General features: G+C 41.4%; 1 protein-coding gene across 1 annotated transcript in view; it reads right to left on the bottom strand.

The window, feature by feature from the left end:
• Positions 1-12,738, bottom strand: part of CAPN13 (calpain 13) — a 60,789-nt gene that overhangs the window by 47,009 nt on the left and 1,042 nt on the right. The window contains 2 exon segments of the mRNA XM_043553337.1: positions 3,390-3,505; positions 4,291-4,369. Of these exon segments, the coding sequence (XP_043409272.1) occupies positions 3,390-3,505; positions 4,291-4,369 (195 nt within the window).

Genomic DNA, 12,738 nt, shown 5'->3' with positions numbered 1-12,738 from the left:
GGGAAATTTAGCTGAGCAGAAAAAGGAGTAAAGTCTTCAGAATGAAAGGGCTCAATGAATTCCAGCCAAGATCAGTTTCAAAAAGGCACACATCTGGGCATACTTCAGAGAAATTTCTGAATACCAAGGAGAGAGAGAGAAAGTACCTCTTATAAACTTGAAAGAACATGTTGCATACAAAGCCAAAAGCATAGATTGACATTGGATTTTTCTTCTGCAACATTGGAAGCTATAAGACAAAGAAATAATGTTTACAGACTCTTGAGGAAAGGGAATATGATCCAAGAATCTCAAACCCAACTGACATATCATTCTTAAGCAAGGGCAAGTGAAAAATACTCATGTGATCAGAGGAAATTATTCAAGGAACTACTACCTAATGAGGATGAAATTAGAACAAGGGGAAATAAGATAAGGGGAAATGAAGGGTGAAAGAAACAATGGTGAGCAAGGAGTTTAAAATATACTTTTATAGGGGTCCCTGGGTGGCGCAGTCGGTTAAGCGTCCGACTTCAGCCAGGTCACGACCTCGCGGTCCGGGAGTTCGAGCCCCGCGTGGGGCTCTGGGCTGATGGCTCAGAGCCTGGAGCCTGTTTCCAATTCTGTGTCTCCCTCTCTCTCTGCCCCTCCCCCGTTCATGCTCTGTCTCTCTCTGTCCCAAAAATAAATAAAAAACGTTGAAAAAAAATTAAAAAAAAATAAAATATACTTTTATAAAAGTATATTTATAGAAATATGGAAGTGAAATTGATAAGGAACAGATGAACAAAGATAGAACAGAAAAATGTAAATAACAGGAAGCTGAATTAGCAATATGAGCATCAGATAGAGAAGAATTCAAAGCCCAACACATTAAACACAATAAAGAGTGATATTATGTGAGCTTTATTCCAACAAGCAGATAGCAAGAACATAAACCTTTGGGCACCACAGAATAAAACAGGAAAAGGTTAAAGCTAAAACATCTGAAAACATAAGAAGGACATTCCAAGGTATAACTTTGGGGAAGAAATTCAATTCACCTCTTTTAGAATTTGACAAATCAAGCAGACAAAAATTAAGTCAAGATAAAAAAAGCTAACTGCAGACACAACAATCTGCAAATCAGAAATCTTGACTCCATATGTAAAACCTCTGATCACTGGATATTCTTCTCATATGTCCATGAAGCATTTGCAAAAATTGTTGTAGATTTGGCCATGAATAAAATTTGAATAATTTCCCCAAATGTAGAGATTTTATGAATATTCTCTGATCATAGTTTAATAAATAGAATATAAACTATAACCAAAGCTTAATCAAAACTAAAAGTACATTGCCTTAAAATTAATAAAAGACATTTTATATCAAAACCTATAAATAGATAATATCTCATATAAAAATTTATGGTTTTAAAAGTTTTAATTATTAAATAAAAAAGACAGAAAAGTGTACAGTTTCAGAAAACAAACAAAAAACAATAAAATTAACAGAAAGTAAACAGTACTTAATAAAAATAAATTGAAATTAGTTATATAGAAAACAAAACTCCAAAAGAAAAACAGAATAATGAAAATCAAAGGTTGATTTGTTCAAAAACCAATAAACATTGCTTTGGTTAAGAAAACCTGTATTATGAAGAAAAGGAAAAACAAAAACATAGCACAGGGATTGATAAAGTGGATTTAAGCATAGATTAGAAGAAATTAAGTGAATTTTCAGACAATCACATAAGCAAATTTTGGGCAATAAATTTGGTCCGAGAGAAGTAATAGTTGGTTTTCCTGGCAAAAAAAAAAAAAAAAAAAATTCAAGATTAACCCCAGAAGAAATAAGAGACACAAGCATTTTAATAGCTGTTGAACACATTGGAAGAGTAAAAGAAATCATGTTGAAAAAGGAAGTGGTTCCAGATCTTTTAACTATTGTCTATTTTACTTTCAAAGATCAGATAATCCATGATTAACAACCATTGTTCAAATTATTTCAGATCAAGATAATGTAAAACTCAGTGGGTTCATTTTAAAAAGCCAACATAACTCAAACATGGTAAAAACAACAACTAAAAACCAATTCTACATGTGATATAGATGCAAAAATTCTAATAACATTTTTAGCAAATTGAATCCCACAGTGCATTAAAACAATGGCACACCAGGAGAAAACATCACTAAAACCAGGAAAAGGCAGGACTTTATTCTTGTCACTCTTATTCAAAATTGCAAACTTCTAACTAATGGGACAAGGACAAAGGGCAAAGTAAGTTCTATAAATAATAAAAGTAGTGACAAAATTATCTTTATTTGCAGAGAATATTCATTAACTAAAAAATCCAGACTCTACTAAAGAAAAAAAAATTGGAACTAATTAAGGAATTTGGTAAGGTGGCTAGATACAATTTAGTATTTAGTAAGGAGTGGCTTTCCTCTTACCAGCAACATCCAGATAGAAATGAGGGGGGTGCCTGGGTGGCTTAGTCTATTGAGTGGGCTGACTGGCTTAGGTCATGATCTCACGGTTCAGGAGTTCGAGCCCCACATTGGGCTCTGTGCTGACAGCTCAGAGCCTGGAGCCTGCTTCAGATTCTGTGTCTCTCTCTCTCTCTCTCTCTCTCTCTCTCTCTCTCTGTCCCTTCCCTGTTCACACTCTGTCTCTGTCTCTCTCAAAAATGAATAAACATTAAAAAAATGAAATGAGGGGGAAATCTCATTCACATTGGCTGCAAAATTGTAAAATATTTGAGAATACGTTTAACAAGAAGGGTGTGACACCAATGTGGAAGCATAGCTATAACATTTTATTGAAAGGCATAAAACTAGTTCTGAATGAATAGAAAGATATACCATGTTTCTGGAAAGGAATAATTAAAATAATAAAAGTGTAATGTTTCCAAATAAATACATACATTTAGTGCTACTCCACTCTGCATCACAGAGTGCCTTTTCTTTTTAATTAGACACAATGATTTTAAAATTCTCATCAAAGAATAAAAGCGCAGGAATTACCAAGATATTTTTGAGGAAAGAACAACGGATAAGGAAGGAAAACTTACTCTGCCAGATGTTGCAACTTACTCTACAGCTACTGTAATCAAAATAGCAAGATACAGCACAGGAATCAACACAGACAAAAGCTCTATGATGTGCAGGGTTCTTGATTAATGACTTTTTTTTTTTTGCTAAGTGTTTCTGCTATTTCTTTTTATTTGCTTACATGAAAACGTTTTAACTCCCAGCTCTCCCATGTGCTGCCAGACCTTGAGCTCAAATCCTTTCTTAGAGGTACGCAAAGTAACTAACACACGGGTGAGCCTTCCATTGTAGGCTAGCAGACCATGAGAATATTCAAGATACTCGCCTGCCTGTGCTCACAGAGAACCTAGGTGAGAAGTGTCCCAGTGGTGCACATACCCGGAAACGGAAGATCCCTGCGTAGTGGCATGAAAAGCTTTGGTCCATCAGGATCTTCTGCAGGTGCTGTGGGTTTTGTGTCAAGGAGCCCAGTGCTGCCAGGAACCAGCAATCTCCTGTGAGGGGACAGAAGCCATGAGAGGTCTACTGAACACATCTGGAAGCCCCACTCCACACATTTTGTGGGTCTTTGTCACCAGAATCCATACACTTTCTTCTGAATAATACATTCCTTTTCTGCCTGAGAGAGGAGAACTGGGGAAGTGTTCACTGGGGCCAGTTCCAAGCAAGACAGAGAAGGAGCTGGTGATGATGTGGGGTAGGGGTGATGGGAGTTGGGGTGGCTATGAGGAAGGTAAAAAGGGATGGGGGGGATGGTGATGGTGAGGGAAGTCAAGAGAGCCCCATCCAGGAGTGCCTGGGTAGCTTACTCGGTTAAGTGACTGACTCTTGATTTCAGCTCAAGTCATGATCTCAGGGTTCATGGGTTCGAGCCCTACCTCAAGCTCTGCATGGACAGTGCAGGAGCCTGCTTGGGATTCTCTGTCTCCCGCTGTCTGCCCCTCTCCTGCTTACATGTGCACTCTCTCAAAATAAATAAATAAACTTAAAAAAAAACTAAAAGTGAGCCCTAGCCAGGCCTCAGCAGGGTTGTTGGGACAACCTGCCTCTGATTCGCATCTTGCTAGAGCTGCCCAGAGCTGAAGTTACAGGAAATCTTGTTGCCAGTGTGAATAGTCCAACCACACAGCACCAAGGGTGCCAACCTTGCCTCCTCAGAAGCTGGGGTATAAATCTGTGGGTCTGGGTGGGCACCTCCTTCTGTCCCTCCCTACCTGGAGGCTGACTTCAGGCTGTCTGCCCTGATCCAGGGCCAGGAGGAAAGACGTTGAGTCCTTACCGGCCTTTCCTTGTTGGATGTCAAATCTGCTTGCACCTTCCAGGATGAAGTGAGGTTCTGATTTACCCTCTAATATATCCTTAGGCAAGAGGGAGAAAAGCCATGAGCATCTTTCATTCCTCTGTGTCCCCAAGTGGTACCCACGACATCACTCACTTTGTCTTTGAGGGATAGAGGTTAATTCTTAAACAGGTGCTTAAAATCCGAGTTAGAAAAGTTCCCCTCATTCTTCAGGTTTGATTGCTATCAGGAAGGCAGATGTCAAAGGGGCATATATGTAACTGACAAGACAGGCAATAAATGTACAAGCAAAATGCAGGAAAAGATAAACATAAATCAAGGCTCAGGATCCTTACATCAAATAGTCAGCCATCCTAGTCCCAACTAGCAGTGTTGTAGTAACAGGTTATAAACAAACAAACAAAAAGATACATTTGTTAGAGGACCCTTTTATAAACATAATAAAGCATTCATTGTGACATGTCCTCTCTCAGCAGTAGGGCATTCTGGGCTCCAGGTTCGAGTCCAGCCACGCGCTCTACCAGATGCAAGATGTGTTACTCCGACCTTTGTCCACTCCTGGGCTAACTCACAAACTGATTCTAGAAGACCCCAGGTCCCTTGTCTTGGGTACTGTTACTTGGAGCCCAGTCGTGCCCCAACCTCTAACACACAAAGCGCGTGGCAGCCACAGAAAGGGGTTTGCGAGAGGATTCTGTAGTGCTGCAATATCTAGGGAGAATTTGGGGAACTCCCAGCAGACACAAGGATTGTGAGAGTTCTGGAAGGGGCTCCCATGGGTCAAGGAGCCCCAGGGAGCCCCCAGGTTTTCCCTACTGGAAGTCTGCAGGATTACCCTCAGCACCCTCTCTGTGCAACTGTCCCCAGATTTCTACTGCATTTGCATACTTCAGTCATTGTTCCTGTATCATTTCTTTTCACATTGACGAATAAGTCCCCCCAGAGAACAGGTCCGCAAAGTGGAAGTGGATTTATTTGCTCAACAGCCATGAATGTACAGAGTCCTGTGCTTTGAGAGACCTGTCGGCCCTTCAGAAACTGCCAGTTTCCTGGTAGAGATGCCAAGAGGCAAACAAAGGCGTGCAGGTCTGCAAACACCTCAGCCCGGCTTGTGTGGGAGGGGTAATTGCCTCACTAAACCTGTTCCCACTACCTTCTCTACAAATAACTGGCCGTCTCACATTCACCAGGAGAGGTGCACTCAGGCTCAGACCCTCCCCAGGTAGAGGCACCAAGCTGGCCTGCCCTTTCCCCACATCTGGGCTCCAAGCTGGGCAGCTAAGTACCCGTATCTGGGGGGACGCAGGGACCTCCCCCAACACAAGCCAGCAGCACAGAACTCTTTGCAGGGCCATGGGGGGAGTGGGTGTCCCGGTTCCAGGACAACTCCAGGCACTTCACCCAGCTGTCCCCAGCCCTTCTACTGTGGAAAGGAGGTAAAGATCTCACTGGCATTTGCTGTCACTGAGCAGATGCTTAAGATCTTCCACTCACAGGAATTAAAGAGACAGGAGGCCAGTGGGCTTGGATGGGGAACAAAGATAGCTTTGCTCAACTTTCCTGACCTGCCCGAAGCCCCAGCTCTCCTCTGCTGTTTGCTCTGGTTTTCCCTGCAGTGTGACTGCAGAAGGGGGGTGGGCGTGCTGAGAGTCATGGAGACAGACCCAGGGTGGAACCCTGCCCTGCCTTCTCCCTGGGTGACCTTGAACCACTTCCTTGACTTATCTGAGCCTCAGTTTCCTCATGTGTGAAAGGGAGACTCCGGTGGCAAACCCATTGAGGTACTGACTACCTCGCTGAGGTCCAGGGGCTTTATTCACCCATCGTATCCCACTAGCCTTGCTAAGCAGGAGTTTTTCCACCTAACAGATGAGGAAGGATGTGGATCCTTGGGACATTGGACAAGGTACATGTTCAATAAATATTGATTCCCTTCTGTAATATTTGCAAAATTCAAAAGGCCATACTCACAAACCCAGAGCCTCAAATGCATTCATTATTAAACATGATAGAAAAAAACATGAATTAAACAATCAACTCATAGATGTTAGAAAGACAAAAAGAGCCTCAAATAGAGGCAGAAAAAAATGATAAAAGACAATTAGTGAATTCTAAAATAGAAAAACAGCAAGACCAATAAAGCAAGTAACTCGCTCCATTTGGGGAAGAAGGTTTACATAGACCCAACCTTTAACAAATATGGTAGGGAAACCCAACTAAAATTAGAAATAAAAATGAGATTTTAGCAATATAAAAACATGACATAAAATTCTATACTAATCAATTTAAAAATAGTGATGATTATCCGACTAAAATTAGCATGGCCAAAAATGATTCAAGTTAGTCAGTAAACTTTAAAAGATAACTTTGCAATAGTATTTTCAAATGATCAAAGAATATCTCCCTGACAGCTCTGTGAAGGCTTTCAAGTACATAGGATTTCCTGTGGAGTTCTCTCACACTTTCAGGGAATAGACCATTCTTGTATCACTTACAGTTTCAGCGAAAAGAAAGGGAAGGAAGGGAAGGAAGAAAAATCCTGCCACCATTTATTTTAAAAAGCCAGCATAGCCTGGGACAGTGAAAGCACAAGAACATACACACATTATAGACTGATTTCACTTATGAAATATACCAAAATAAAACACATGGCAAATGAATGAACAAGAAATTATTAAGACTAACCCACTATAATCGAGTAGGGTTTGCCCTAGAAATGAAGGACGCTGATTTTGTATCAGTATATATAATAATATAAAATAGCATTTACATGCACCAAAGGAAAAACAATTTATATCCTTCTAATGAATGCCACACAGGCATTTAATAAATGCACAACTTTCTCTGATTTACCAAAATGTTAAAAATTAAAATAAAAAAATTGTAGTTAATTAGGAACAGAAAACTATTTTAATGCTATGAAAATTAAATGGCAATTATTTATTGCAAATCAATATTCAACATAAAGTTTACTGGCAAACACTGGAATTGTCTTCATCAATGTTGGGCACAATACCAGCATCTATATCTCCTATCCTCTGAGCTGCCCATTCCTTCCCCACCCTGGGTTTTAGAGAGGTGCTCGATGATCTAAAAAGTGCAGAGGTAGGAAGAGATGGAAATTACACCCAGAAGCATTTTAGCCTGCTGGGCTGATTTGCTGAAAGAATAGGTAAAGATGAATGGATAAAGAAGATGTGATACACACACACACACACACACACACACACACACACACACACACACTGGAATATTACTTGGCAATAAAAAAGAATGAAACCTTGCCATTTGCAATGACATCAACATAGCTAGAGTATATTATGCTAAGCAAAATAAGTCAGAGAAAGAAAATACCATATGATTTCACTCATATGTGGAATTTAAAAAGCAAAACAAATGATCATAGGGAAAAAAAGAGAGGCAAACCAAGAAACAGAGGATTAAGGCGTGCACTTGTGATGAGCGCTGGGTGTTGTAGGGAAGTGTTCAATCAATAAGTTGTACACCTGAAGCTAATATTATGCTGTGCCAACTAACTGGAATTTAAATTAAAACTTAAAAAGAAAAAAGATGACTGGGAAGATGGCAATGTCCGCAGGCGTCACCAGGTGGGATGGGCACACCAGGACAGTGAAGTGTGACAAGACTGGCAAGTAGTAGTCTCCACCCTGAGTATGACTCAGAATCACCTGAGACCTTCGCTGCCCTGGAGGCTGCTGGCTGCTGCCTCTCACAGCCTGGATTTAGTAGGTTAACTGGAGGTAGTGTTCAGCATTTACACAGTAACACAGAAGATTCTGAAGCCCTGCCAGGGAAAGGGGGCAGGTTCAGGGAAGCTGAGCAATTTGATTACAGATCTGCAGGGAGAGGGCTGTGAACCAGGCAATGTGGCTCCATAGTGCTCAGATCTCTCCACCGCCCCCAGACCACGCATGCAGATAGGGGCTTCTTGATGTCCGTGTTCTCTGATTCTGCGAGAGGGGCCCTCTGGAGGGTCTGAAACATCATTTGTACAGAAGAAAGGTGTGATGGTTAATTTTATGACTTGACTGTGTCAAGGGGTCCCCAGATATTTAGCTAAACATTAGTTCTAAGTGTGTCTGTGTTTCCAGATGAGATTAACATTTATTTGAATTGAGTTCAATAAAGCAGATTTCTGATCCCTGTGTGAATAAGCACCATCCAACCCACTGAGGACCTGAATAAAACAAAAGGTAGAGGGAGAATTTGCTCTTTCTCTGCCTGATTGATATGGGTAATATCCTATAGGATATATAGATATATAATAGATACACATACACATACACACACACACACACACGCACACACACACACACCCTATTGTTTCTGTTTTTTTGGAGAACCCTAATACAGAAGCCATCAGCAATAGTCATACTAAGTAATCTTCCCAACTTCTGCACTGTGAAGTCCTTTCTCGAGGCAAATTTTGGGACAATCTATGTTATCTTATGGATGCCAGAAGCACATATAATGCAAGAACTCCTGGAATCTTAACAAATACCCTCTGTGAAGTGGTACCAAACCAGGCATTCTCCTGCAATCGCTTCGGGAGGGGTGTCTTCCAATGCAACATCACTTGCTATGTTTTGGAGTGATTCCTGCAATCATTTTGAAGGCTGCTGTTAGATGAGGGAGCATCAGGGTCAGCATCTTGGCATTCAGACACAGGCTAAATATATCATTCAGAGGGTGGGCAGAGTTCAGCCTGGGCCAGGTGACAGAGTCACTCCCTTTACTATTTTTGCTAGAGAGCTTTGTTTTATTGGCATCAAAGTTCTTTGGCTCGATGGCATTTGTTTGCTGGCAGGTTTACCTTGTCACCTTCTGTTACCTGTTGCCTTCATAACCTACACTCCTGTGTCTACTTTGTTAACACTTTCCTTTTCTGAAGAACTCATTTGGGACCTAAGGTAAATCATTTCTAGTAAACAATCCTTTCAGAAACTCCACTCTACTTAAAAGATCAAAGTTGTTACCTGGGTAGGTGATACTTCGTTTTGGGATGGCCACAGGCCAGGATCCACAACGGGGCTGGGTTCTGAGCTCTGAGCACCCATCAGACAGCTTGTTTCAGGCCCACAGCCATTCTTCAGTTGAGAAGCAAAATGATTCTCCCAAAGTATGGGGTCCAAGATGAAATTGCCATCTCTCAATCTGATACACATTGGTGACCCTGCTGTGAAGAATTGTATCTATATTTCTGTGCTGTCCAATATGGTAGCCACAAATCATATGTGGCTACCTTAAATGAGATTAAGGGGTGCCTGAGTGGCTCAGTTGGTTAAGTGTCCAACTCTTGGTTTCAGCTTGGGTCATGATCTTGTGGTTTGTGGGTTCAAGCCCCGCGTTGTGCTCTGTGCTCACAGCATGGAGCCTGCTTGGGATTCTCTCTCTCCCTCTCTCTCTTCCCTTCCCCTGCTCGCTGGTGCGCTCTCTCTCTCTCTCTCTCTCTCAAAATAAATAAATAAGCTTTCAAAAACTTAAAAAAAATAAATAAATAAGATTAAAATTTTGATCCCTCAGTTGCATTGGCCACGTTGGAAGTACCAATAGCCACTTATGACTAATGGCTGTTGTACTGAACGGTACCAAAAGAACCTTTCTATCATCACGGAAAGTTCTCCTGGACAATGCTCATCTACTGAACAAAGATAAGAATATGATCTACTCACAGGGCTATTATGGTAATTAAATGAAATGTCATATGTAAAGTGCTTAGATTCATACTTATTGCATGTACATACTTGATAAATGGGATTTAGCATTATTTATGGAATTAAAATTCTAAAAGGAAGTCACTCTAGCACCAACTTTCATTCAGGAAATATCAAATAGATACACCAAGTACAAGTCTAATTCTCAGCATTGTCTCTTGCTGACATGGGGTGGGGGTTGTAGGCAGTGCAGAGACTCATGAGGAGTTGGGTCTCCTCAGTACCATTTGGTCAGTGCAGGGTCACAGGCTGTTGCAGAACCTGACTGACTGCCACTTGGAGGGGGGGGGATGTGAGAGGTGGGGTGGAAATTTCTTAAACAAAGAGAAACTGAATGAAGCAAGATATGAAGGAGCTTCTACTTCAAAGTTCCAGCAGCAAAATGGATTAGGTTGATTATTAGAGGGAGAGCAAGAAGGAAGGAGGGAAGGAGAGAGAGGAATGGGGGAGGGGGAGAGAGGGGGAGGAGGGAGGGAGAGAGGGAGAGAGAAGACATTATGGGACATTAAACAACCTTTCTGTGCCAGGCATAGAAAGCTGAGTTTAGTTGTATGCCAACTCTTAGTCACTCTTAGTGAATCTACCAAGCCCAGGTGAGTATTCAAGGTAGAATAATATCCATGATGGTTTAGCACTTGCTTAGAATATGGAGCTTCGCCATTGTCCTTCCAAGCCTTGAATATGGAGATGGCATCAGGAGACTTGGTGCCACCTCAGCCATTATACAGGTGAACTTAATTTAAGGAGTGCCAGCCATACCTCTGGACAGTGACTCGGCAAGCTCTAGAGTGGGAGGCAACCTTCTGAAAGTGGTGACAGGCAGCGGAACGTGAGAAGAAATTCTCTCCACACTCCCTGTCAGCCTCCCCCTAGGACCTCAAATGGTTTCATCTGACCTACATTTCTCTCTAAATGTGTTTGCTGAAATTAGCTGAAGGCTGATGCTGGCTGGACTGTGAAAACCCATGGATCCAAAAGGACAGCCCCTGAGGCTGCTACCCTATGCCATCCCTCCAAAATTAATTATAGCAACAATAGCTAGTGTTTAGTAAGTGTTTGCAATGTGCTAGACTCTAAATATTGTCTTCATTTATTCCTTAAAATAATCATGTGACATACAGGTACAACATTTCTTTCTTACCTCATTCTTTTTCTCCTAAAAAATGGAAAGCAGGACACAACACAGAGATTGATTCCTGGTTACCTAGATGAACAAGGAGTCTATTGGTGCACAAAATATTATTTGTAGCAAATAGGAACTCAGAACACAACATGAGCTTACAATGAGGCCTTATGGAGACAATATAGTGTGATAGGAGTACAGGTCTTGGAGATAGACTCTAGGGTTCAAATTCCAGCTCTACCATTTTGGGCATGTTACTTAACTCTTTCTATTTCTCCTCTGTAAAGTGGGGTTAATAATAATACCTTCTTATAACATTACTGTGAGGATTCAATGAGTCAAAGGACCTAAAGTTGGACCTACCATATGGTCAGCACTATGTAAGTGTTGGCCATTCCAACTAGGATTGAACTACACTGGCCATGGCTCCTCGTCCAAGGCTCTTCTCAGGCACAACTATAAGCTGTGGCACTTGAGGATGTCACCATGTGGAAGGGGTGAATTCAGTGGCTTTCTTGTCTACCATTCTACCTGTTAAACCAGTCAACCTACGGAATCTCAGCTGCACATATGGAGCTTGAAACCCATGTCAGCGGCCTGTAGATAAAGTCATTCCTTCATCCATTCACTCACTCGTTCATTCAAATCCTAACAGAGTCCTGTCGGGCACACAATCCCATGTGAAGGAAAGTGCAGCATATGGAGGCTGGACTGTCACCTTGTGCAAGTCACATCCCCTGTCTGAATCTGTTTTCTTCTCTATACAACTGGGAAAGAACAAAGGAGACAAAGTAGAACAGGACACATGGAAAACTCAGGAAAACACTATACAAATGTGGACACTGTGATGAGGGACACAAAGACATTTGTCTCAGCTTTTGGCTGAGGAGAAGAGTGGGAGTAGGATGTATCTTCCTCTATTTCAGGTTCCTGGAAGGATTCTGTGGAAGTCATCTCACTTCTGTTTGCCTCAGTTTCTCCTTGTCCCCAAAAGATAAAATTTGAGATGTTGCTGAAATCAGATAGTAAGAAACTCTGAACCCTTCCTAAATAGAAATGTTATAAATTCTCCAACACTATAAATATGGTCTTGTATCTATTGCTCAGCACCTTGTAAAAAAGAAAAAAAAGAACATTTCTAAAAGAATCTCAGCTTCTAAAAATAACAAGGGGAAAAAATATATAACCCTTCCAAACTTTAAATAGAGTTCTCTGTTCTGCTCCCCTTCGGAGGGGAAGGCCAGAAGAGGATAATTTCTGGGGACTTACTGCCTCTGGCTGGTGAGATGGATCCTAGAAGCCTGAAGCACCACCATCTGATCCTGAGCCCCACCTGCGCTCTGCTCACACTTCCCTCTCCAAAACTACAAATCTGCCCCCTTGACATCAGAGTAAGAGTCGGTACCTCCAGAGTTTAATGTCTTATTTTATGTTATCAGAAAATATCCTTTTTGCATAGACTAAACTGGCTTTATTGAAAGTACTCAGGAGAGTGTTTGGCACTTAATCAGTGCTTGGTAACACTTGCTGATATCATAATCATTAGCTTACTAGACTTTATCTTATTTT

This window comes from Prionailurus bengalensis, chromosome A3 (genome assembly GCF_016509475.1).
Source record: "Prionailurus bengalensis isolate Pbe53 chromosome A3, Fcat_Pben_1.1_paternal_pri, whole genome shotgun sequence".
NCBI lineage: Eukaryota > Metazoa > Chordata > Mammalia > Carnivora > Felidae > Prionailurus > Prionailurus bengalensis.
Note: the sequence above shows the minus strand (reverse complement) of the source record. Positions and strands in the feature narration are given on the sequence as shown.